The sequence below is a fragment of the Loxodonta africana genome, chromosome 4 (assembly GCF_030014295.1).
Source record: "Loxodonta africana isolate mLoxAfr1 chromosome 4, mLoxAfr1.hap2, whole genome shotgun sequence".
NCBI classification, from domain to species: domain Eukaryota; kingdom Metazoa; phylum Chordata; class Mammalia; order Proboscidea; family Elephantidae; genus Loxodonta; species Loxodonta africana.
This window is the reverse complement of record NC_087345.1, coordinates 37704474-37729373: the sequence shown is the minus strand read 5'-3', so window position 1 is coordinate 37729373 and position 24900 is coordinate 37704474. Positions and strand designations below refer to the sequence as shown.

Sequence of the window (24900 nt, the reverse complement as noted above, 5' to 3'; positions counted from 1 at the left end):
TAAGTGCTATGAAGAACACAGAGTGATGGAATAGAGTAACCACAGGGTGTGGTAGACAGGCAATCAGGGAGGGCTTCTTAGAGGAGGTGACATTTAAGACCCAAAGGATGAAGGGGTATATAAGAATATACAATGGCTATACAGTCATACATGGAGGTGGCTCAGGTTGACTTCAGAATAACCTATATTCAAGTCATACCCTGGAAGCAATAGATAAAAATCCACATCATGCCCAAGGGTGGGGGTGGGGGGCGGTGTGTGAATTGGATGAGGTTTCTTTTATGCAAAATTCAATCAATTTCGGGGCTCTGTGATTCACTCTTAATACTTGCATTGTCTTACTGATCACGCTCCTTCTCCGAGGCTGCCTGGCTAAACCCAGCTGAGGAAGAAACGTTTCCCTTGCTCCAGTCGTGCTGGCTTCCTCTGCTGTACTGATGTTGTCAAGAATTTTGCAGTTAGGAGGTCCAAGTGCTCTATTGGTGCCCCTGAGCTGGGGCTGGGCTGGGGGTGGATGAGGAAGAGGTGATATTAATAGGAACCTGGAGGAGGAGGAGAGGAACCATCTCTTTCCTGTCCCGTAGTCATCTGAGAGAGATAGACTCTAAGGATTACAGAAGCAGGGATCCCTAACCGCTCCTTCTAGCACATATGGGTCCCTTATAATAAAACATTTAAACTCCCTTCTTGTTCTGTCCTCAGGGTTATGATGATCATTCGCTGCATGAGCTAGCAAAAAGAAAAAACAATTCTCCCATTCATCCTCAAACATGGTAAAAAATTAAATTGTATGTATTTTATGATAATTGCATTGACATAGTTCAAAACTCAAAAGAACTCAGTATAGTATATGGTGAGAGTCACCCATTCCTGACTTCTGAGGCAAACAATGAGATTGGTTTCTTGGGTATCCTTCCAGAATTATATATATACGCATACACACATAAGCAATGGAGCGCTGGTGCTAACCAAAAGGTCAGCAGTTCAGATCCACCAGCTGCTCCTTGGAAACCCTATGGGGCAGTTCTACTCTGTCCTGTAAGGTTGCTATGAGTCAGAATCGACTCAACAGCAATGGGCAAGGGGCTCTACAAGCAAAAACCGTAACCACCAGTTACTGTCAAGTTGATTCTGACTCATGGCAGTCTTGCATGTGTTAGAGTAGAACTGTGCTCCATAGGGTTTTCAGTAGCTGATTTTTTGGAAGTAGATTGCCAGGCCTTTCTTTCAAGGAGCCTCTGGGTGGACTTCAACCTCCAGCCTTTTGATTAGCAGCCAAAAACATTAACAGTTTGTACCACCCAGGGACTTCCTACAAGCAAAAGGGGAAGATATTCTTTCTCTCTCGTATTAAATAAATGTTGTTGTTGTTAGCTACCATTGAGTCAGTTTTGACTCATGGTGACCTTCTGTATAACAGAATGAAACATTGCCTAGTCCTAAGCCGATGTTCATGATCACTGGTATGTTAGCATACTACATATGTTGTTTTTGCTTTTTTCATATGAGATAATATCTTAGCATTTATAACATATCAATATGTGAAGAGTTTTCTGATTATTTTTTATGGCTAAATAGTATTACATTATTTAACCAGTCCCCTATTGTTGAATACTGAGATTGTTTTCAATCTTTTGTTGTAACACATGATGCTGTAATGAATATTCATATACATATATCATTTCACACATATACAAGAGGCTATGGGACCCAAGATTATGTGCTTTATAATTTTGATAGGTAATTCTGAATTGCCTTACAGGGAAGTCCCATTCCCACCGTCAATGAAACTTAACAATTTACACCCAGGATCAATAGTTGTCAGGACAAGCTTCAGTGTAGGCCACTCTAGGTAGCTTGATCTGGAAACTGGTGGGTAAACTTTGGCACACAGTATACTTTGGTAATTACAAAAAGGAATGAAGAAAGAAAGGAGGGAGGGAGGAAGAAAAGCTACCCTGCCATAAATCAGAGTTCTAGAGTGACTACTGATGCCTCATCTCCAAGGTGTCAAATAAATGCATCAGCACTACACAAACTTTCCAGCTCCCACCTGTCTGCATCAACCACACTCTAAGAGCAAATGAAATAAGCCCCCAATAAAAATTGCACTGCAGTTTTAATTCATTTAAAATGTTCTATGCGGCAGTGTTTTGTGAATTGTTTTTAGTTGGTTGTTTTTGTGTAACCATCACCATTATTTATTTCCAAAACTTTTCATCACCCCAAACAGAAATTCTGTACCCACTAAGCAATAATTCCCCAGGCCCCTCTTCCCCTAGCCCCTGGTGGCCACTAATCTACTTTCATCTGTATGTATTTGCCTATCCTAGGTATTTCATATAACTGGGGTCATAAAATATCTACTTTTGTATTTTAAAGCAAATCCCAAATACTATGTCATTTCACCCTACATATTTCACTATGCATCTCTAAAAAAACTATGGCCATTTTCTGACATTACCATAATGCCCATTATCACACCTAATGAAATTACCGGTAATTTCCTAGAATTATCTAATATCCAGCCCTTATAATTAAATTTCCCTGATTGACTCAAAAATGCCTTTTTTTGCAATTGTTTTGTTCAAATGGGTGCCCAAACAAGGTCCTCAAATCACATGTGGTTGTTCTGTCTCTGTTAATTTACAGCAACCCTCTTCCTTCATTTAATTCCCTGCCATTGACATATTAAAAAAATGAGATTCTTTGTTCTATAGAATGTCTCACATGGTGGGTTTGGCTGTTTGTTTTCTTGTGGTGTCACTTAGCTTGTTCCTCTATCCCTTCTGTTTTCTAATGCTAAATGGAGCTAGGAGCCCTGGTGGCTCAGTGGTTAAGGCTCTCAGATTCTAACTAAAAGGTAGGTAGTTCAAATCCACCAGCTGCTCCGTGAGAAAGATGTAGCAGTCTGCTTCGATAAAGATTTATAGCCTTGGAGACCCTATGGGGCAGTTCTACTCTGTCCTTTATAGGGTTGCTATGAGTCAAAATCGACTTGATGGCAGTGGGTTTGGTTCTTTTTGTAAATGGAAGTTAGCACTAAAGGATTGATGAGATCCGGGCTCAGCTTCATTGGCAAGAATACTTCATAGGTGGTGCTGCCAAGTGATGCTTTTGACGTGATGATTTGCTCAAGAGATACCGGGGCAGCAGGCTTTCTTCTCTGGAGCCTCACTTGAGAATATTTTTCTTTAAACTAGCTTCCTGTTTCTCCTCTTCTATACAACCAGGAACAGGATCAGCTGTTTGAATATTAGCTGATTAATAAAGCTGATGAATCAGAGATGGAAAGACAAGAACCTGGCAAGCCCACAACTCAGTCAGTGATTGCCTGATGGCTCCCTTCACTCATAGTTTTCTATAGGATTGTGCTGTCCAGTAGAATTTCCATGATGATGGAGATGTTCTCTATCTGGATTCTCCAATATAGTAGCCACTAGTGACATGTCGGAAACCCTGGTGGCATAGTGGTTAAGTGTTATGGCTGCTAACCAAAGGGTCGGCAGTTCGAATCCGCCAGGTGCTCCTTGGAAACTCTATGGGGCAGTTCTACTCTGTCCTGTAGGGTCGCTGTGAGTCAGAATCGACTCGACGGCACTGGGTTTAGTCATATGTAGCCAGTGAGGACTTGAAATGTGGCTAGTGTGACCCAGGAACTGAAATTTTAATTCAACATACATTTAGATAGCCACATGTTACAAGTAGCTACCATATTGGACAGTGAGGTTCTAGAGTCATTTTTAAGTTACTTGAGGCACAGATTTTCCCACCTTCCTTAAGACCAAACTACTTCTGTTTTTGTTTTTAAGTCGTATTTAACATATTTGGCTAGTGAAATTGACTTTTGCAGAGCTGCTACTAAATTTGGTAGCAGTTTGGGGGCTCCAAATGAGCCGCTAGTTGCACCAGATACACTTAGACTTGACTCAAAGTTGATAATAGAAGGGAGTCACTGACTGCAGGGCAAATCCAGACTCAGGCCCAGGTCCTGAGAGCGAGGGTGAGTGCAGAGAGATTGCCTGTGTGCCAAAGTGATAAGGAGCCTCTAATTAAAGAGCGAATTTCTAATTGTCATCAGGATATGCAAGTAACAGTCATATTACTGATCAATAGATAGATGAAAGTAGACTTTGTCTGCAAAGAATCTCACATGCCAATTTTTTCTTTTCAAACCGTGTGCCAAAGTAATTGATGTCCACAGAGGTAAAGATGTGTGTACAGATATTATATCTGATGTGTTCAAACTGACAATGTTGGGCACCTTTAAGGTATTATATTGGGCAAAGTGATAGGTGGAAAGATGACTAAGATGACTAAGGCATGGTCCCTACCCACAAGGAGTTTGCAATCTAGTAATAGATTATTATCTATTGAGTGTTGATTATGTGCTGAGCATCTTTCAAAATTCTCATTTGATCCTTACAATGACTTTACATAAAAAAATAAATAAATAAATAAGGAAGGCATTATTAGCCCCATTACAGAGATGAGGAAATTGAGACCTGAGAAGGTTAATCAAGTTACTAGTTCAAAGTAGCACAGCTACTTAAATGGTAGAATCAAGATGCAAACCAAGCCCAAGCCACCATTATATCTTTCCTGGGTTATTGTAATAGTCTCCTGACTCGTCTTCATACGTATGCCTCAAACCCGGTTCTATCACAGCAGCCAGAGTGGTCCTTTTGATTCATAACTCTGATCTGTCAGATCAATGTCATTCCTCTGCTCAAAGCTCTGCATGGCTCCCTCTCTCTCACTTAGAGTAAAAGGCAAAGTCTGCACACAGGCCTACAAGACCCTATGTTATCAGCCCTTCTTACCTCTTTGACTTTGATGTTCACTCCTCTCTACTTCACTGGCTCACCTTAAGCCACGCTGGCCTCCTCCCATTTCAGGGCCATTGTACTGGTGGTTCCCTCTTTTAATAACATGCTTCCTCCAGATATCTGAATGGTCGCTCTGTCACCTCCTGCAAGTCTCTGAATAAATGCCACCTTTTTTTTTTCTCAATGAGACCTGCCCTGAACATGTGTTCCCCACACCCTCACCCCTCTTTGTCTTGTCCCATATCACTTATTACCTTCTAGTATATTTTATCCACCACCCATCTGTCAGTTTGTTGTGCTTCAGTGGCTTACGTGTTGCTGTGATGCTGGAAGCTATGCCACCGGTATTTCAGATACCAGCAGAGTCACCTACAATAGACAGATTTCAGTGGAGCCTCCAGACTAAGACAGACTAGGAAGAAAGGCCTGGTGATCTACTTCTGAAAATCAGCCCATGAAAATCCAATAGATCACAACAGATATGGTGCTGGACCGGGTAGCATTTTATTCTATTGTGCATAGGGTTGTCATGTGTCAGAGCCAACATGACAGCAACTAGCAAAACAATGGTGTATTGTATAATTTACTTATTTTTTAAACAAATTCATTAAGCTGTTAATAATTTTATTGTTAATAACTATTTTTTTTTTTAACTATTACACCCCCCCACAAGAATGTAAATTTTATATGGGCAAGAAATTTTTTTTCTTTTTCCATTTTCATCACTTCCATTTTTCAAACACCCAGAACAGTGCCTGATACATAGTGGGTGTTCAGTAGATGTTTGTTGACTCAAGAAATTGAAACTCAGGTATGTCCAGTTTCGCAGTCACTGAGTCACACTTGTTTACACTTTATATGTAAAAACATACCTATCTATCTATACCTGTTAAGTTGTCCTGGATACTTTAAAATGCGTGACCATGTAGAATCATGTAGGAAAATCAGAGTAACACATGCCTATATATTCTGAGCCTACTTCCTTTAGTTTTAAGGTCACTCTTGGCTTTGTGTTAATGAAACTGTCATCTGTGGCTTCTGATAGGGCCAGATGTGGTCTGTAATTGTGGACAGTGAGCTTCCACAGGTGAGACTACTGCCCCAGCATTTGAAGAGTGGCTTTTGTGTGTGTGTGTGACATTGTCCCCTACCAAAGCAGAATTACTGTGCTTGTTATTACCAGCCTTGTTGCAACCAAGGCACAAGAGGATGAATGAGAAACATGGTACCTTAGCCAATAATATCTAGTGAGTAAGAAAGGGTGTGGTTTTAGAATCAAGCTATGAATTTTGCCATCTGTCAGCTATTCAAAGTATTTAATAGAAATCTTATTTCTCTTTTTGAAAAAACAACCAAAAAACAGGTTATTCTTGCTGAGAATTTGACTTCAAATTGTCCAGAGGTTATCTACGAAATTAAAGAAGAAACACCTGTTTTCTACAAACTTGTTCCTGACCCAGTGAATAATAGCTACATCTATCTAACAGCTGGGAAAGAGGTATGTGGAAATAGTAGTTATTGCTTCTGACTGATGAATAAAAATGGTTTAATTGATGTCATTAACCAGTAGTGAAGCTTTTCCTTTGAGCTACCGAGTTTGGGCCTGCCGCAGGCTTGGAGGAGACCCATAGCGGTGCACAGGCATGGAACTAAAACCGTATGTCAGTAAGTAAGCAAAAAATATTGCCTATTTAGACGATTTTATTATTGGCTCTATTTCCAGTGCCAAGTTTTTCAGAAGTGGGTGCGCTTGCAAATGGGCGCGTAATCAGCAAGGTAACTGAATTTCCACATTTGTCGTGTGGGCACTGAATGGTTAGATGGATTTATGAATATACCCGGTGAGACTGGGCTTGGAATTTGGGGTTAATATCAGGCCACCATCTCATACACATTCATGAGCCAGGAAATATATGGCCCTTGCCCTCCCTCTCTTAATTTATCTGGCTGTTTTAGTTTTTTTTCTTGCTTCTGCTTCCTGAAATAAAAAATAATACCTTTTTACATTTTATTCATCTATATAAAGTTCTTTTACCAAGGGAAGGGGAGAGGAAACTAATTTTACTGAGTCCCTACTGACTATGTACTAGTGACTGTTCTAAGCATGGTCTCTTTCGAGATATATAATGTCTGAATATATGTGTATATATATATATATATATATGTACACACACACACGTACATAATAAACAGCGTTAATGAAATATATTAATAATTTAATGAGATGAAGTTACTCTTGTTTTATAGATGAAGATTCTAGGACTTGGAGAGATTAAATAACTTACTCAAGGACATACAGTCAGTTCTCATTATTTGCAGATAGTATTTGCAAATTTGCCTGCTCACTAAAATTTATTTGTAACCCCAAAATATCAATACTCGAGAGGCTTTTGCAGTCATTTGGCAGCATGCATACGTCCAGAGCAGCCAGAAATTTAAGTTGCCAATGCACACATTCACAGCTAAGGTCGAACAGGGCAGCACTCTCCCTTCTTGTTTCAGCTCTCTTACTGTTAACAAGTGTCCTTTTTGTGGTCTATTTAAGCACCATGTTTTTCCCGTTTTTATGCTTTTCACTGGTGACTGCACTGCTTAAAGTGGCCCCCAAGCCATAGTGCTGAAGTGCTGTCTAGTGTTCCTGTGCACAAGAAGACCGTGATATGTTTTTATGCCTTACAGAAAAAGTGCATGTGATAGGCAAACTTCATTCAGGCATGAGTTACAGTGCTATTGGTAGTGAGTTCAATGTTTGTGAATCAACAATGTATATTGAATAAGGTGCCTTTAAACAGAAACACATACAAAACAAGGTTATGTATTGATCGGTTTATGAAAGTGTTGTGACCAGAGGCTCACAGAGACCTCCCCTGTATTTCCCCAAGAGTAATGGTTTGGTATTTGCTAATTCAGTGTTCGAGGAGACTTTGTAGAGCATAACTACTATAAATAATGAGAACTGACTGTACCTAAGTTAGGCCTTGTCAGAATTAGAACTTAAACTCTGCCTTGATGCTAGAGCCTATGCTAAATGAGATCAAATCTCGAATTTGTGAAAACAGGCCATTCCGGCATGGTGGTTTTGACGCAGGACTGTTCGAACATCCACAGTGCAAGGAATATAACCGAGACTTATATAATGGATGCAACCAAGGTCCTCAGCCCGATTTTCTATTCTTTTTCTCTCAATCATTTGATGGAGAATATGATAACATCAGTCTACGTCATGTGTTTTTTAGAGCCACAAGTAGGTGTGCAAACATTTTGTAGCCTCTGGTATTCCTTAAATGGCCGTATTATATCCTTTGCCCTTTGTCCATTGAACAATGAACACGCTGAGATGGCTACATCTGAATGTTACGTACCTTGGTAAACCCGCTCCTCCCCACACGGAATCTTCTTGGCCACCTTGGCCACCTTACTTCGCTATTTTAAACACTTTTTTTTATGTTTGTTTCCCAGGAATCCCATATTTGAAAGGTTTGTGTCTACTCAACACATTGTATGTATCAAGTAATGATTCCCATTCCCAGGCTTTACTTATGAAAGCACATCTCAGAACTGCCAGTCAGGGTACAGACGGTGCTACCCCACAGAGCTGATAAAATTCCAGCCAAAAGCAAAGAAACTTGAAGTCTTGCTTATCTGTGCATGTTTTCCATTTGGCTTTTTGAAATATTGCAAATAACTCGTAAGTCCTCATTACTACTTTTATGGGCCCCCAGCCCAGGACCTTAGACTGGAAATCAATGTGAGAGCCACCAGTGTCAGCAAGTCCTCATTTATTGGAAGGTAAAAAGTTCTGGGCTCTGATCATTCAAAGCCTGAAGTCCTAAGGAGAGCATTTAGGATTCAGCGAATCCTGCATTTAGGATTACTGCGAAACCCCATTAGTAAGACTCTTGTTGTCCCTGAATTCATACCCAGTGTAACCTCTAGAGAGACAAGACCCAAAGAACATCCTTTCCTAAACTCTTGGGGATAGACTGACAGTCAAACTAACCCATAGAACATCCTTAGAATGTTACAATATGTAGCCTTTAAAAATAACAACATGGAGATATGTCAGCCGATGTGGAATAATCACTGTGGTGTGTTAGTAAATAGAGAAGCAGGCCTAACGCACTATTTATTATGTCCTCTCTTTTACATAACATGACGTGTTTGTATGTTTAAATGCACTGAGTAGTAGTCATCAAAGAATGTTCTGGAGACTCATATTCCACTAGATGTCCTGAGCAAAAGTGGTCCTAGGACCAGATGTTACTTACTATAACCCTCCCTGGAGTGTCACGGTGTTCAACATATTCCAACGGTCTCAGAGCCTTGTGCTAAGGAAACTTCTTTAGCTTTTCAGTCTATGGTTTCATACGTTTATTGGACCACAGTACACTTTTTTCACATAATAATAATAGCCAAATATTTAAGGATTTAGTATGTACCAGACAATGTTTGTATATCCCAGTGAAGTCAGCACTGCCATCACCATTTTATAGATTAGGAAACAAGTTTAGAGAGATTATGTGACGCTTATTAAAATTGCCCAGAATTTAAAAAGACGATTTGTGATCTGCAAGGAAGTATCCACATTCTGGTTAATTCTGGCTCAGGTTCATTGCCTACCCAGTATGTCTGTCAGAGCATCAAGAGCTGTGAAATGGAAGGGCATGGTCATCCTCTCTGTAGTCAGCTTAGAATTGAAGGATATACCTCATTTTCCTCATAAACCCCTTCTAGAGCTGTACATTTCCCTAACCTTTTTAAGAAGTTACTTATACTTTCTAATGTGTACAACTTCTTGGCGTAATGAGTTCCACAAGTGTCCTTACTACCCGCTGTGTGACTTTGCCTGCAGAAAAGGTGCCCTGCCATGCTCAGGCCCCTCTCACCACCCTGCTCTGAGGCTCTGACTCAGTGACCAAATGCCTCAGATGCCTGAGTCTGCCCAGCGTGGGTGCCAGCTCTGTGGGCTGCTGTTTCCAGACAACTGGAAGAGGCAATTCTAGGGGCAGGGAAGTGATTTAGTACTCCCCTGTTTCTTTTATTCTCAGTTTCAGTGGAGGGAGTGTGATCAAGCAAGCCAGGAGCTGAGGTGACGGAGCCACCCCTGACAGAGGTGTAAAAACAAAAAACCTGTTGCTGTTGAGTCCATTCCAACTCATAGTGACCCTATAGCACAGAGAAGAACTGCCTTCCTGCCTCTTCCCGTTTCCACATCTGGTGCTAGCTTCATGCTAACGCTCCTGGGGCAGAACCTCTTGTATCCCCAGATACTTACTCCCAAGGTACCACTAACCACACGTTGACAGTTTCTATATGCAAACCGGGTGACCTGATTCTCTGATCCCTATAGAAATTATTAGCAGATTGGAAACCTGATTGCACATCAGACTCACCTGAGAGAGCTCTTGAAAATACAGATTCCTAGGCCCCACCCCCAGGCTTCCTAAGTCAGAGTGGCAGAGGGTCGGGAAACATGTACAGATCATTCTGATACATCTGCTTCAAACCTTAGAACTTGAGAACCACTGCCCAATGTAATTATGGAGGCATTAAGAGTTTGAGTTGGTAAATATGCCCTTTTTGGCTCTTCATCTGATAAGGTGTTGTAGTTTTTTTGGGTGTTGCTTATAATTCTGTCTGAACCACTACCATCTTTACTTTTAGGTTAGGAGAATTCGTGTTGCAAACTGCAGTAAACATAAATCCTGTACGGAGTGTTTAACGGCAGCAGACCCACACTGCGGTTGGTGTCACTTGCTACAAAGGTATTTCCTGAACCCGTTTCTCACTAGCTCACATTTTCCAAAAAGTCTCAGACAGGGAACACTTGTTGCCCTACTTAACAATCCATTTCAGTGACCTGAGGGAACTGATCTCCTCGCTGACTAAAATATCATTGTGTAATCCTAACTAATTCTCGAAGATATTCCAGGCCATGTCATTTCTACTAAATTGTTGGACCTGGGCCACACAGAGTTTAGCAATCTGGGGGATGGGGAGGGTGGGGGGAGGTAGAAGAGGGGACATGTGGCATTAAGAGGGTCCGTTTTGCTTTTACTTTCTAGAGTTCCCCAAGACTCAAGAGAGAGGCAAAAGGTTCTCCCTCAGAGAAGAGAAAAGAATAGGGATGTGTGAAAATTTTCAAATGAATTCTTATAATGTCATGTATTCTATTGATTCTGTGGAAGCCTGATTATTGATGGTGTTGTCTCCGAATAGGCGGTATGGCCCTGGGCCTGATGTACAACCTTGGTCAACTGGCAGAATATGCCCAAACTGGTCTTGAATTACAATGTTCATGACCCATCTAGGCTCGGGGGCGACTTGTATTGGCTTCCTTGTCATAGCAGCTCCTAGCAGCTCCTAGTGTAGCTGGGGCCTGGTTGGATTCGCTGTTGCCATGGCAACCCAGTACACCGGCTCTTGCTATAGAAGCGAGGAGGAGAGAGCCTTAGCTGCAGCTCAGGCAGGAAAAGAAAAAAAAAAAAAAAAACCTAACAGTGTCTGTCAGTTTGGTGCTTTCAGTTTTTAAAGGTGAAAAGGATAAGAAAGAGCAGATCAGGTGTAGAGAAGCTGAAGGCTGAACAAGGGGCAGTTTGGGGATAGAAAAGAGGACTGGAGAGAGAATTGGGGAGCGTGGCAAGGGGAGGAAGCCAAGTGCAATGAAGGGAGAGGAAGAAATACAATATAATATAATCAAGAGGTTCAGAAAACAAACTGAAAATATGGGGATGGAATTAAGTAAGAGTTCATGGAGGAAGTCAAAATCCAAGAGGCAGCAAGACGCATAATTGCCCTTGCCTTTTGCTGCGCTTCCTTATGGGCTGTTTGCATCAGAGTCACTGGCAGACAAAAGAAGCAGGGCCAGGAAAATTCTCATGAATAATTGTAATTGGGTAGGAACGTTTTCTTCTTGTCACTTGCTGAAGACCAGAGTTTGAGAAATTAACTGATCCTGAAAAGCGCTTTATCGTTCCACGCCCACTAAGTGGTTTGCCATAATCTTTCAGATCCAGTCCATTCATGTAGGTTCTTTATTTATGGTGCTACATGCAGGACAGGAGACCCTCGTGGCGTAGTGGTTAAGTCCTATGGCTGCTAACCAAAGGGTGGGCAGTTCAAATCCACCAGGTGCTCCTTGGAAACTCTACAGGGCAGTTCTACTCTGCCCTATAGGGTCGCTATGAGTCGGAATTGACTCAACAGCGCTGGGTTTTTGGTTTGGACATGCAGGAGTTAATTCAGCAACAGTTGTAGTGATGATGATGGTGGTGATGATGAGGGTGGCAGTGGTGATAATGGTGATGGTGATGGTAATGGTGCTGATGGTGGTGGTGGTGGTGATAGTGGTTGTTGTTGTTGTGTGCCATCGAGTCGATTCCAACTCATAGGACCCTATTGGACAGAGTGGAATTGGTCCGTAGGATTTTCTAAACTGTAATCTTTATGGGAGCAGATTGCCAGGGTTTTTTTCTCCTGCAAAGCAGCTGGTAGGTTCAAACCACTGACCTTTCCGTTAGTAGCCAAACTTAATTAACCACTATACCACCAGGGCTCCTTGGCGATAGTACCAGTTGCCGTTCAGTTGATTCCAACAGTGGTGATTAAATAGCCATGTGTAGGTAATAGCTACTGAATTGGTCAGTGCAGGTCTGGGGTTCACGGGTAATGTCCAGGCTGGTGATATGAATTGGGATTTGGTAGTGTTTGTTGTTGTTGTTGTTGTTAGTTCCCATCAAGTCAGTTCTGACTCATGGCAACTCCGTGTACAACATAATGAAAAGTTAATCAGTCCTGTATCACCTTCATGATCATTGGCATATTTCAGTCCATTGTTAATTCCATTGTATAGTGCCTTCTAACCTGGGGGCTCATCTTCTAGCACTATATTGGAAAATAGAGTTTTCATTGACTAATTTTCATAACTAGATCACCAGGCCATTATTCCTAGTCTGTCTTAGTCTGGAAGCTCTGCCGAAACCTATCCAACATGGGTGACATGGTAGTGTTTAGATGGTACTTAAAGAAGTCTTAAGACTAGACAAGGGAATGAGTGTAGATTGAGAAGAGAAGAAGTTTGAGAACTGAGCTTTGAAGTGCTGCAATGTTCAGGGGTCAGGGAGATAAAGAGGAAGTAGAAAAAGAAATGAGGAGGCAGGAGTTAGAAAGGGAAGAGAAAAAACTGGAGAGAGTAGTTTCCTGGAAGCCAAGGAGCAGGGAACGATCCACTGTGCCAGATGCTGCTAGGAGGTCAAGAAAGAGAAGGGAATTGATTATTGGACTTAGCAGGTGGTCATTGGTGACTGTGACAAAGGCAGTTGTGTGGAGTGGTGCTGAAGCCACAAGAGGAAATGGGAAGAGAAGAAGACAGTGAGCAGAGACAACTCATTAGAGGAGTTTTCCTGAGAAAGACAGCAGAAACATGGAGCAGATGCTGGAGGAGAAAGTGAAGTCCCGAGAGTTTTGATTTTTCAAGATGCATGAAATGACAGTGTGTTTTTGTGCTGTTGGGAAGTTTCCAGTAGAGCGGGAGAAACTGATGATACAGGGGAGAGAAGAGAGAGTTGTGGAGTGTTGTCTTTCAGCAGGGAAAGAAAATATGACCTACTGTGCCAGTGGAGAGGGCAGCCTCAGACAGGAGCATGGGCAGTTCATTCTTAGTAATGAGGACAAGGTGAAGAACATGGGCCAGGACCAAGTAGGTGGTGAAAGGATGTGCAATGCCTTTTCATATTGTTTATGACTTTCTCAGTGACTTGAGACACAGACTTGAGGAGGAAGAATTGGAAGTTTAAGAGAGAGGAGAGAAGTGTGAAATAGGAGAGTGGGAGAGAGAATCGATTAGAGAAGTAAAGAATGAGTGCCAGGCTGCAGTGGGCCCACTTAGGTTCGTGGTCTTGCCTTTGAATTGAGTAATAAGCATGATTTTGCTTTTCTTAAGCCATGTTCAGCTCTGTTAGTTTAGGCATAGAATAGGGGAGAGTTGGATTTAACCACAGTTGGGACTTTGCTAGGGCCCTTGGGTCGTGCAAAGAATTAACACACTCAACTACTAACCAAAAGGTTGGAAGTTTGAGTCTACCCAGAGGTACCTCGGAAGAAAAGCCTAGAAACCTAGTTTCAAGAAATTAGCCATTGAAAACCCTATGGAGCACAGTTCTCCTCTGACACACATGTGTTTGCCATGAGTTGGAGTCAACTCGATGGTAATTGGTTTTTTTTTGGAGCTTCGCAAGGAAATATATCAGGAGGGGAAAGAAGGACAAAGGAGCTGAGATGTATGCCAAGACTGACTTTAATGATCATTTTAATAGTGGACCCTGGACTCTAGGCTGGTTGAGGAAGGAAGTGGGGACACAAAGGAAGTGAGGATGCAAAGAGATGGTAGAATCAATGCATTGGAGTTGGCAGTTAGGTTTAAGAATTGTTAGAGCTGGGGAACTGGAAAGGCGGGAGGTAGTGGGGACTTGAAATTGAGATCATGGGCGGAGTGGAGTTATTGGTAATGACAAGGTCTAGGGTTTGATTGTGTCTCAGAATTAGGATGGAGGACAAGATCATTGGCAGAAAGAAGGTCAAGGGACTGAGGTGTCAGAGGATTAGATTGATTAATCATCTCTGTGGAGATTGAAGTCACCAAGAACAATGATAAGAGCAGTGTTGGAGAGAGTGAGGAGGTCAATAGTCAAGATGAGGGTAAGTGATCAGGACGTCTGGAGATGATGACAACAAGGAGGATTGCTGGGTAGTGTAATCTAGCGGCATGAACTTCAAAGCTGGGGGGCTTTGAAAAGAGAGAAGAAGAATCATCCAGAAGAAGCAGTAAGACACAAGCAGGACATCTGTGATGGGGAGAGGAAGCAGTCAGCCCTTGAAAGGGAAGCTGCGTCCTCAGGGGAGAGGACTGTTGTAGTTGTTGTTAGGTGCCATCGGGTCAGCTCCGACTCATAGCAACACTGGGTGCAAAAGAACGAAACACTGCCTGGTCCTGCACCATCCTCACAATCTTTGCTGTGCTTTAGCCCATAAAAAGCCACTGTGTCAGTCCATCTCGTTGAGGGTCTTCCTCTTTCTCTCTGACCTTCTACTTTACCAAGCATGATGTCCTTCTCCAAAGTATGTGAGACGTAGTCTTGCCATCCTTGCTTCTAAGGAGCGTTCTGGCTGTACTTCTTCCAAGACAGATTTGTTCTTTTGGCAGTCCATGGTATATTCAATATTCTTGGCCAGCACCATAATTCAAAGGCATCAATTCTTCTTCTGTCTTCCTTATTCATCGTCCAGCTTTCACATGCATATGAGGCAATTGAAAACGCCATGACTTGGGTCAGGAGCACCTTTGTCTTCAAGGTGACATCTTTGTTTTTTAACGCTTTAAAGAGTCCTTTGTAGCAGATTTGCCCAGTGTAGTGCGTTGTTTGATTTCTTGACTGCTGCTTCCATGGGTGTTGATTGTGGAGCCAAGTAAAATGAAATCCTTGATAACTTCAATCTTTTCTTCATTTATAATGACATTGTTTATTCGTCCAGTTGTGAAGATTTTTGTTTTCTTTATGTTGAGGCATAATCCATACTGTAGTCTGTGGTCTTTGATCTTCATCAGTAAGTGCTTCAAGTCCCCTTCACTTTCAGCAAGCTAGGTTGTGTCATTTGCATAACACGGATTGTTAATGAGTCTTCCTCCAATCCTGATGCCCCATTCTTCTTCATATGGTCCAGCTTCTCAAATTAATTGCTCAGCATACAGATTGAAGAGGTATGATTAAAGGATACAACCCTGGTGCACACCTTTCCTGACTTTAAACCACACAGTACCCCCTTGTTCTGTTCAAAAGACTGCCTCTTGATCTATGCATAGGTTCCTCATGAGCACAATTAAGTGTTCTGGGATTCCTATTCTTTGAAATGTTATTAATAACTTGTTATGATCCACAAAGGGAGAGGACTAGGTTTCAGTAAAAGCAAGAAGAGGAAACGACAACCAGAGAAGAGGTTGAGAACACTGGGGTTTTTATAGATGACTGGCTGTGAGTTCCGGAGGGTATAGTGAGGCCTTTTACAAACACCTATTAACTGTCTCCCCAGATTCTGCTCTTGCTTCCTCACCCCTGCCCCACCTGGATCCAAAAAGAGTGATCCTTTACAAATCTAAATCAGATCAAGTCACTCCTCAGCTTAAAAACTTCCAGTGGCCTTCCATTTGTCGGGACATACAAAGTTTTATACAATCTAGCCCTTCACTACTTCTGTGATCCCATTTCATGACACTCTGTCCCTCGTTCACTCTACTCCAGCCACACTGGTGTTCTTTCTGACTTAAGAATATGCCAAGCTTTTTCCTGCCTCAGGGCCTTTGTTCTTGTTGTTCCCTCAGTCTAGAATATTCTTCCGTGGGTCTTTTCATGGCTGGCTCTCTCTTGTCCATCAGGTCCTAGCACACACGTCTCCACCTGACTACCCATTTTCAAGTAGTTCCCACCTCACTCACAATGATATCATTGATTTATTTTCTTCATGGCCCCATCACTATCTGAAATAATCTTATTTCTCTGCCTCCCCCTTTAGTAAAATGTAAGTTCCACGAGAAGAGGGACTTTGTCTGTCTTGTTCATTACTGTATTCCCAGAGTCTAGAACAGTCCCTGGCACATAGATAGTGTTTAAAAAGCATACGTTAAATGCATGGAGTAGATTGAGTAGGAAACTCTACCAGTGGCTGGTTGAGACTTGTGCCTTAAGTATGATAGAACATTCCAGAGTTGTGGACTGATGGCCCTTCATAGCCATGTCAGATCACTTGGTTTGAAACTGGCTTGATTCTGGCCTAAGATGAAATGAAACTAAGCCTCAGATCTGTGAGTCCTGTTAAGCTCCAAGTACCATTCAAAATTAGGGATTCTAAAGGGGGACGTTTTCTTATAACTGTAGAGCATCCCACTGTGTTTATTCTAAATGTCACAGATTTATTTAGAAAAATAATTTATTTTCTCTGTTGAGAAGGTTGAGCTTCCTTGCATACATTTCTAGAAAGTGGATGGGGTGGGGGGAGGCAAGAAAATTATCTGAACTTCCTTTTTATCGGGCGTTAAGAATAAGCATCTAGTATAAGCAGATAAAAAGCAATTAGATAAACAATGAGCTCTAAAAAGTCTAGTATTTTATTGTAGGAACCTCAGATCCAACCTGTGCTGAATTTGTCTGTGTGGGTGGAAAGTGAATTTTTGCAGGCTGAATATCTTGGGTTTGGAAGGAGTTTCTCAGTTTTTCCTGTATTGCGAAGCATAGCACATGTGTTCAGTTATGGATTTCCACAAAACTGGCAATCCTGAACCAATGAACGGGTGAGGTTCCAAAAGTTCATTTGCAATTTTGTTTGGCACCCAGAGTGCATTTTCCCATAGAAACAGTGTCATAAATTAAGGATCGATTCACAAGCCAGCCCACAAAATTGAATTAAATAAATTTCAACAAATATTTATTGAGTGCTTACCAAGAGCCCAATGTGGGAAGCGAGATAGCCAGGTGCTGTTGAGAAAAATCAGATGCCATTCTTGGCCTGAAGGAATTGTCATGCTAACTAGGGAGGCAGACCCGTCAACGGCCAACATTAATTCATTCTGTATAAATCCAATCAACAAACATTTACTGAGCACTTAACCAGTTGCTGTAGAATTGATTCCGACTCATTGCTACCCTATGTGTGTCAGAGTGCAACTGTTCTCCATAGAGCTTTCAATGGCTGGTTTTTTCAAAAGTAGATTGCCAGGTGTTTCTTCCAAGGCACATCTGGGTGGACTCGAACCTCCAACCTTTCAGTTAGCAGCTGAATACATTAACAGTTTGCACTTCCCAAGGACTCCATTGAACACCTACAATGTGCTAAGCCCTAGGCAAGGTGCTAGGGATACAGTAATTTCTTGCCTACGTGAAGCTTGTAATCTAGTGAAGGATATAGGCCAGCATATCAGTCAGGTTTCTGTTCCTGTGATATTGTATAACAAACAACCTCCAAATTTTTATGGCTTACAAGAATGGGTGTTTACTTATATTTATTTTTTTGCTCATGGGTCTACCTGTCAGCTGGGGAGTCTCTGTGTGAAGCTGCATGTTGAGCTCAGGTTGGCTTCACATCCTGCACATCCTTTTCTCAAGGAAGAGCAGAAGCACGAGAGACCAAGCTAAACTATGGAACACATTCAAAGCCTCTGTTCACACTACGTTTGCTGGTATTTCATTGGCAAAGCAAGCCACATAGCCAAGCCAACCAACAGTGGGGTGGGGAAACATGTTTCACCTGCTCTGGTGGGAGGCACTATAAAGTGACATGGCAAAGGGTGTGAATGTAATTCTAGGACTGAAGCAATGAAGAACTGGGAACGATAATTCAATCTACTAGTAAGTAAAGAAGTGAGTGAAATAGAGTGTAATAAGGGCTACCAGGGGAGCAGTGGTAGTTCAGAGATAGAATTCTCGCCTTCCATGCGGGAGACTTGGGTTCAATTCCTGGCCAGTGCACCTCAAGCACAGTCATTTCCCATCTGTCAGTGGAGGCTTGCATGTTCCTGTGATGCTAAACAGATTTCAGTGGCCCTTCCAGACTAAGACGGACTGGGAAGAAAGATGTGGGATCTACTTCCAAAAATCAGCTTAAAAATTCCTATGGATCACAAAGATTCAATCCTGTTGTGCATGGGGTCACCATGAGCCAGGGGGAGACACGACAGCAGCTAACAACAACAAAGGCTAGCTCAGAGGAAGTATTGAATTCCATGGGGACACATGAAAAAACACTTAATCCAAACTTCAAAGGTCATGGAAGGCTTGGTAAAGAGGAGGCAGAAGAAGCTGAGCAAATAACTATAGGAGACCATGGCCCAACACTCAGCATGGATGGAGTGATGGCATGTACAGTGCAGCAGAAGAGTGTTGGGGGAGACGGGTGGCTTGGTAGCAGGGGCAGATGAGGAAGGGTCTTATGAGCCATGCTAAAGAATGTAGACTTTGTAGGGAGGCTATTGGAAAGCTGTTGCAGGGCTTTTGTTAGGATAGTGAGCAGATCAGATGTGTGTTTTAGAACAAGCCCTCTGGGATGCAGAATGAAGTGCAGGGGACCCCACTGGAAGCCGGCAGATTAGTTAGAAGGTGGTTGTAAACCAGCAAGAGGCTGGGGACCGAATTAGAGTAACAGTAGTGGAGATGGAAAGAAGTGGGTGGATTTAAGAGCTGTTTGGAAGATAGAATTGGTGAGACTTGGTGATTAATTAAATTCTTCCTTGAGGCTGACCCACTAAAAATAGGGCCATAAAATGAAAAATAAAATATCAAGGTGGCCGCTGTTTTTCTGGAAGATGTATTCTTTCTCCCTTGATCTCAGGCCTCACAAAGAAAATAAAGACGTGGTAGCCAAACATATGCTGGATTCTTACTGTATCCTAGGCTCTAGGGCCAGGCACTAGGTTGGAGCCTTCAGGATGAGGACCTAAATGTGATGGCGAAGGGCTCCGAAAGATGCCACAGCTGAGTCTCAGAGAGTGCAGAGAGGTGAGTGGTTGCTCTTTTACCAGGAATGAGGTGACTTTGGTGTTGAGATTATACGGGAAGGAGCCCAGGCATCTGGCTTGCATGACCAGGTGGACAGAGACATCGTTTACTGAACAGGAATGTTGGAGGGGTAGCTTGTTTGGGATGTATTAGCAGGTGGACTTCCACCTTGGCGGCATGAGCAATCTGTCACAAGAAGAGAGAGCTTGGGTTCTGGAGGCAGCTTGCTTGGGATCAAATCCAGACTTTTGTGTGACCTGCAAGAGTCTCATCTTCTCTGTGCCAAATCTACTCTTCTCTAAAGCAGGGTTAATAAAAGTGCGAAATTGGGTTGTGGAGAGGATTCAATGAGATAATGCATGTAAAGTCTTAGACACAGTGCTTGGCTCCTAATAAACACTAAAGTAATGTTAGCGATTATTATGGTGGGAACCCAGAGGAGCGAGCCATTAGTTGTCTCTGGAATTGGGAAAGGCTTACAGAGGAGATGGCATTCAAATTAGACCTTGGAGCCTGAGAGGAATTATACCAAGGGAAGAAGAGCAGATAGGAGCCCAGTGGACAAGGCATTTCAAGGTGAAGAATCAGCGGAGGTCTGTTTAGGGAGGGCCAGACTGAATTATATCATAGAGCACTGGCTCTAGAAGGAGGGAAATAGATGGGTAGAACCAGAATGTGAAGGGCTTTGACTTTGGACTTTATTTGGTGGGTGCTGGGAGCTCTGGAAGCCCTGGTGGCTCACTGGGTAAGCGCTTGGCTGTTAACTGAAAGATTGGTGGTTCAGACCCACCAGCCACTCTGCAGGAGACTGCTTCCATAAAGATTAAAAAAAAAAAAAAAAAAAAAAGCCCGTAGTACAAGAGTCAGTTCTGACTAATAGCAACCCTATAGGACAGAGTAGAACTTCCCCGTAGGGCTTCCAAGGAGCACCTGGTGGATTTGAAGAGTCAGTTCTGACTAATAGCAACCCTATAGGACAGAGTAGAACTTCCCCGTAGGGCTTCCAAGGAGCACCTGGTGGATTTGAACTGCCAGTCTTTCGGTTAATAGCCATAGCTCTTAATCACTACGCCACCAGGATTTCCCCGTAAAGATAACAGCCTTGGAAGCCCTACAGGAAGGTTCTACTCTGTTCTGTAGAGTTACTGTGTGTCAGAATTGATTTGACGGCAATGGGTTTGATTTTGCTGGGGACCCATGAAAAGTTTTATGTAGGGGACTGACGTGATCATATTTGTTTGGAAAAGATGATCCTGATGGCAGTGTAAAGATGAGCTGCTTTAATCCAAGCATAGTTGTACCCTACCCCCTACTCCCACTCCTTCCCAAGGTCACTCTCCTCTGGGATATTTTGGGAAAGAGTGAGTTTATCTCACATCTCTTCCTGAGTCATCTACTTGGCAGCTATTTCTCCAAATTTTGTGCGCCTATAGCCACCTCTGCCAACCAGGGCTGGGCCTTCCTTAGGAAACGGGCCATGCCATGTAGGAAAGGCCATACTTGTCTTTATTGACCTGCCCCTTAATGATCCACCCTGCACATGGTAGGAACAAAGTCCTTATGAATGCTAATGCTACATGTATAACCCATCAATTATTTGCATAAATTTAACATTTCTTCGTCCCCATATTCTGCATATTTCTTCCACATTGATGGTTGGAAGACCTTAAAGCAGCTGCTTATAGGTCTTCATGTTGCTATTAGGCTGTTCTGCACATGAGATTATGAAAGAGATCATTTTTCAATTTGGTCTGACAATAGGGCTCTGCAGCTGGACTTTCTATTGGACTTTCCTAAAGAGTTAGGAGTAAGAGAAGGGAATTTTTAACATGGAAGAGAAAAACTGAAATCTGAGCCCTAAACATGATTGTCTCCAATGCCCCAGAGTAACAAACAAACAAAAAGAGTTAAATGATATGCTTGTGGGTACATCCCATTTCCTTGCCTTGAGGCCTCCTTTCCCCCTCTCCTCCAAGAGAGACTCCAACCTCAATCCTCCTTAAGGCCAATGTTTAAACCCTAAGGAGACCGAGGACTGTGATTGCCCTAAAACTTGACTAAGACAAATCCATGGTGCACAGTAACCTGTAGCCATATTTTTCCAAATCCTGAGTTGCTCAGTCTCGTCTGCCCTGTGAGAGGAGGACAAAATGCAATAGAGAAGGCCACTGAGGGTTTTCAATAGAGAAGCCTAGCAGGGTGTGACCACTTGTCCTTCAGAACACAGTTCCAATGTCTCTTCCACAGGAAGCCTGCCTTGACTCCAGGCCAGGCCAGGAGACAGGGTCTTCGTGGATGGATAAGAATATGCTTGTCATGCTCCAAGCACCCACCCATTGCCGTCGTTTTGATTCGGACTCATAGTGACCCTATAGGACAGAGTAGATCTGCCCCACAGAGTTTCCAAGGAGCAGCTGGTGGATTGAACTGATGACCTTTTTTTTTTTCAGTTGTACTTTAGATGATGGTTTACAGAGCAAACTTGCTTCTCATTAAATAGTACACATATGGTTTTATGACATTGGTTAACAACCCCATGACATGTCAACATTCTCCCTTCTTGACTTTGGGTTCCCTATTACCAGCTTTTCTGTCCCCTCCAGGCTTCTAGTCCTTGTGCCTGGGCTGGTGTGCCCCTTTAGTCTCGTTTTGTTTTATGGGCCTGTCTAATCTTTGGATGAAGGGTGGACATCAGGAGTGACTTCATTACTTAGCTAAAAGAGTATCCAGGGGCAATACTCTTAGGATTTCTCCAGTCTCTGTCAGGGCAGTAAGCCTGGTCTTTTTTTGTGAGTTAGAATTTTGTTCTAAATTTTCTCCAGCTCTCGCCGGGACCCTCTATTGTGATCGCTATCAGAGCAGTCAGTGGTGGTAGCCAGGCACCATCTAGTTGTACTGGCCTCAGTCTGGTGAAGGCCATGGTAGATGTGGTCCATAGGTGCTTTGGACTAATCTTTCCCTTGTGTCTTTAGTTTTTGTCAGTTTTCCTTGCTTCTGAAGGGGTGAGACCAGTGGAGTATCTTAGATGGCCACTCACAGGCTTTTAAGACCCCAAATGCTACTCACCAAAGTAGAATGTAGAATATTTTCTTTATAAACTATGTTATGCCAATTGAGCTAGATGTTCCCCGAGACCACGGTAGAACTGCCGACCTTTTGGTTAGTAGCCGAACTCTTAACTATTGAGCCACCAGGGCCCCACTCCAAGCACAGTGTCCTGCGTATTCTATGCCATGTTCCATTTAGTCCTCCTGGTATCCTATCAAACATACCAGCTGCTCTTTGGAAACACCACAGGACAGTTCTACTCTGTCCTATAGGATCACTATGAGTCACAATCGACTCAATGGCAACCGGCTTGGTTGTTTTAGTTGGTACCCTACAAAGTTAGTACTATAACAATCTCCACTTTATAGACAAGAAAACAGGCTTAGTTTCTTTATTAGTTTCCTGTTGCTGCTATAACAAATTCCCCCAGGATTAGTGGCTTAAAGCAACATAAATTTATTATCTTACAATTCTGGGAGTCACAAGTCAGAAATGGGTTTCACTAGATTAAAATCAAAATGTTAGCAGGACTGTGTTTTTCTGAAGGCTTCATGGCAGATTCTATTCCCTTGCCTTTTCCAGCTTCTAGAGGCTGTCTATATTCCTTGGCTAATGACCCCTTTCTCCATCTTCAAAGCCAGCAGTGTAGCATCTTCAAATCTCATTGACTCTTGACTCCAGCTTCCATTGTCACATCTCCTTCCCTGGCGCTGACTCTGTCTCCTCCTTCACTCAAAGGACCCTTGTAATTACATTGAGTCTTTCTGGATAATCCAGGATAATCTCCCTATCCCAAGATCTTTAATTTAATCAAATCTGCAAAATCCCATTTGCCATGTAATATAACACATTCAAAGGTCCTGGGGATTAAGATGTGGACATCTTTGGGGTACCATTATTCTGTCTATCATAGGTTGCACAAGTAGTTGAACCAGGATTCAAGTCTAGGCTTAGTTCTAATTCCCAAGCCAGTATATTTCCCTACCACTGAGCCTCCTTTCTAGTGAAAGGGAAGAGAAACAAGAAGAAAACATTATCTCTTATGGCAGTGGGAGGAGAGGAGAGAGCCTGGAACAAATGGCCCTTTGTGCATGACTGATATGCAGAAAAAGGTGATAGAACTCAGGCTGACCTTAGTTATAGAAACTGCCACCTTGAAAGCTTAAGTACTGACTCATTCATTTAGCAGATATTTACTGACCGTCTCATATATGTTAGGAGGGGTCATTGTAGTTTAGTAGTAGAAATTCTGCCTTCCGTGAGGGAGACTTGGGTTTAATTTCCAGCCAATGCACTTCATGTGCAGCCATCACCTGTGTGTCAGTGGAGGCTTGCATGTTGCTATGATGCTGAGCTGGTTTCAGTGGAGCTCCCAGATTAAGACTAGGAAGAAAGGCCTGGTGATCTACTTCTGAAAATTATCCAGTGAAAGCCCTATGCATCACAACAGTCCAATCCACAACAGATCATGGCACAGGATAGGGCAGCATTTCATTCTATTGTGCATGGGGTCACCATGAGTCAGGGTTTGACTCCACAGCAGCTAACCACAACAACAACAATATGTGTCAGACACAGTTCTAAGCACTAGCAGTGAACTAAAATAAGCAACAACAACAAAAAAAACTGTTTCCATCGAGTTCATTCTGACTCATAGGGACCCATAGGACAGAGTAGAACTGCCCCGTAGGTTTTCCAAGGAGCAGCTGGTAGACTCGTACTGCCAGCTACTTGGTTAGCAAGCAAGCTCTTAACCATTGTGTCACCAGGGCTCCAGCACTGAACTACACAAACCCAAATCCTTGCCCACATGGAGGTCATTCTATTGAGGAAAGATCGACAATGCAAAAATGAATAAGGAAATGGAGGGCATATCAGAAGCGGTCAATGTTATAAAGAAAAATAAAACAAAGAAGCGGTAGGGGAGTGCTGGTTGAAGGCAGGGGAGGTTACAATTTTAAATAGTGTGGTCACGGAAGGCCTTAGTGAGAAGATGATGTCCAAGACATGACATCTGAGACCTGAAGGGACATGTCCAGCTTTGGAGCTGTCCTCCTTTACAGATTGTGAGTGGTTGAGAAGGCAGTTTGGGACCGAAGTTCTAACTCTGCACTCGTCCATTCTTTCCTCCTAACCCATGATTTGTCCTTGTGCAGGTCTCAAGCTTGAAGGCTGTGCAGTGACACTCTTTTATGGTCCAGTGCGGCTCTAATGACAGCAGTAATGATACTAATGGGATTTGGGGGTGACCCCTCCTTCTTGTGCGAGGATCCCATTGTGCCAACTAATTTTGTAGAAGCAAGTAGGACAACTGTCTGTGGGGTGGAAGCAGTGGGAAGCAAAGAGGAATATGTTATTTGGGCCTCAGGGCATGACCGAGTTACCCAGACAAAGGCTGAGACCGAGTGTCTGGGTTACCGAGGATGCTGGAAGGGGTTTGGAAGCCTTTTCACATTGGAGGAGTCTTGGGTGAACCCTGCTGG

The 24900-nt window shown here is 42.8% G+C and overlaps 1 protein-coding gene across 2 annotated transcripts in view; it reads left to right on the top strand.

The window, feature by feature from the left end:
* Positions 1–24900, top strand: part of PLXNC1 (plexin C1) — a 171759-nt gene that overhangs the window by 37740 nt on the left and 109119 nt on the right. For both annotated transcript variants that reach the window (XM_023559712.2, XM_003405262.4), the window contains 2 exons: positions 6193–6327; positions 10494–10594. In XM_023559712.2, coding sequence (XP_023415480.1) covers positions 6193–6327; positions 10494–10594 — 236 coding nt within the window. The remainder of the gene's footprint in view (positions 1–6192; positions 6328–10493; positions 10595–24900) is intronic.